Here is a 1,372-nt window from a genome sequence, read left to right as displayed (position 1 = left end):
AGTGTTGGTCTGGATTATATCTGGATTGGCGTTCCCTTCTGATAGAGGCAACCCACAGCTGGTACCGTACATAGACATTCTCTGAGATTATGAAAGAAACCCAGCTTTAAATATGCAAGTAATTCAGTCCCATTCCCAATCTGTTAGGATCCACAATACTAACATGCAGGTAAAAATAAAGTGGTCAGCAAGTCAGGCAGTATTCTGTGGAGGAAGAAATAGTTAACCTTTTATGTCAACAACCCTTCAGTTCTGTCTCCACAACATGCTGCCTGACTTGCTGAATATTTTCAGTACTTCGTTTTTATTTGAGTTTTTTTTTAAAAAACAAGTGACTACTGGTATTTAAGCTTCTCTTGCAAGCCCCGTCCTTCCAAGACACCATTTGTCATCTTCAAAACCACTGATTGATTCTCATTTGGCGAAGGAAGCCACTCAGTTGGATCAGCACTGCCACAATTGTATTCAAGAAGGTGATCCACCATCGCCGTTGGGACAACTCGGGATGGGCAGACTGATGCTCACATAAACAGTGTGCCTAAAAACCACCTTGCTTAATTTCTCTGGTTGGGATCTTTTAGTTGTGGATTTATTTATTCCAGGACTACCCTGCACAAGGCAGAAAAGTCAAACCTCAGTTTAATTTTTCCCCCCATTTCTTCTGCTCTAACTTTTAACAGGCCGCTCACTGCAGCTCGTCGAGTAGGTGCTCCAGCTTCTCCCTCTTGGTCCCCGAGAACTCCCCCATCTTGTTCGACCGCTTGAAGAAATGGAAGGTGGGCATGCAGGTGATGCCGGCCGAGCGAGCCAGCGGCTCCGCGTCGTCCACGTCCACCTCCACGAAGGTGACGTTGGTGAGCTGCTCGGAGAGGTTGTAAAAGTGCGGGCGGATCATGCGGCAGTTGTTGCACCATTCGGCCGAGTACATGATCGCCACCAGGTTCTCCGTCTGGCTCAGCAGGTCCTGCAGCTGCCTGGCGTCCTCCACGTGTTTCACCACCATGCTGCTCCCGCTTCCGTGCTCCACCCACTGGTCCCGCCCTCAGCCCCAACCCATTGTGACGACAGCTGACGTCAGCCGCCAGTTTAATTATCATTGGCTATTTACGATCGTTACTTTTTTAATTAATGGGATGGAGGTTTCTGTTCCGGCCATTGGCTGGAATGTGGTTGATTGACGGTGCGAGGAGCCTATGAGAAAGGCCTCCTGCTTTGCAGTCTCAAACGCTCTTCATCGCGAAGTTGAACTTGGGGACGTCAAAATTTTTTTTTAACAAAGCAGGTGGTGGAAATGCTGGAAACACCCGGTCGGTCGGGCAGCATCGGGGGAGAGGAACAGTTGGGGATACAGGAGGCTGCAGATGCTGGAAGC

The 1,372-nt window shown here is 49.1% G+C and overlaps 1 protein-coding gene across 1 annotated transcript; it reads right to left on the bottom strand.

The window, feature by feature from the left end:
- Positions 1 to 580: 580 nt before the first annotated feature.
- Positions 581 to 1,003, bottom strand: LOC127586251 (thioredoxin-like). The gene has a single exon (XM_052044054.1). The coding sequence runs from the start codon at positions 1,001 to 1,003 to the stop codon at positions 686 to 688; it is 318 nt and encodes a 105-aa protein (XP_051900014.1). The 3' UTR covers positions 581 to 685.
- Between the last annotated feature and the right edge of the window lie 369 nt (positions 1,004 to 1,372).

The sequence above is a fragment of the Pristis pectinata genome, chromosome 35, assembly GCF_009764475.1.
Source record: "Pristis pectinata isolate sPriPec2 chromosome 35, sPriPec2.1.pri, whole genome shotgun sequence".
NCBI classification, from domain to species: domain Eukaryota; kingdom Metazoa; phylum Chordata; class Chondrichthyes; order Rhinopristiformes; family Pristidae; genus Pristis; species Pristis pectinata.
The sequence above is the reverse complement of the archived record's forward strand: the minus strand, read 5'-3'. Positions and strand labels throughout refer to the sequence as shown.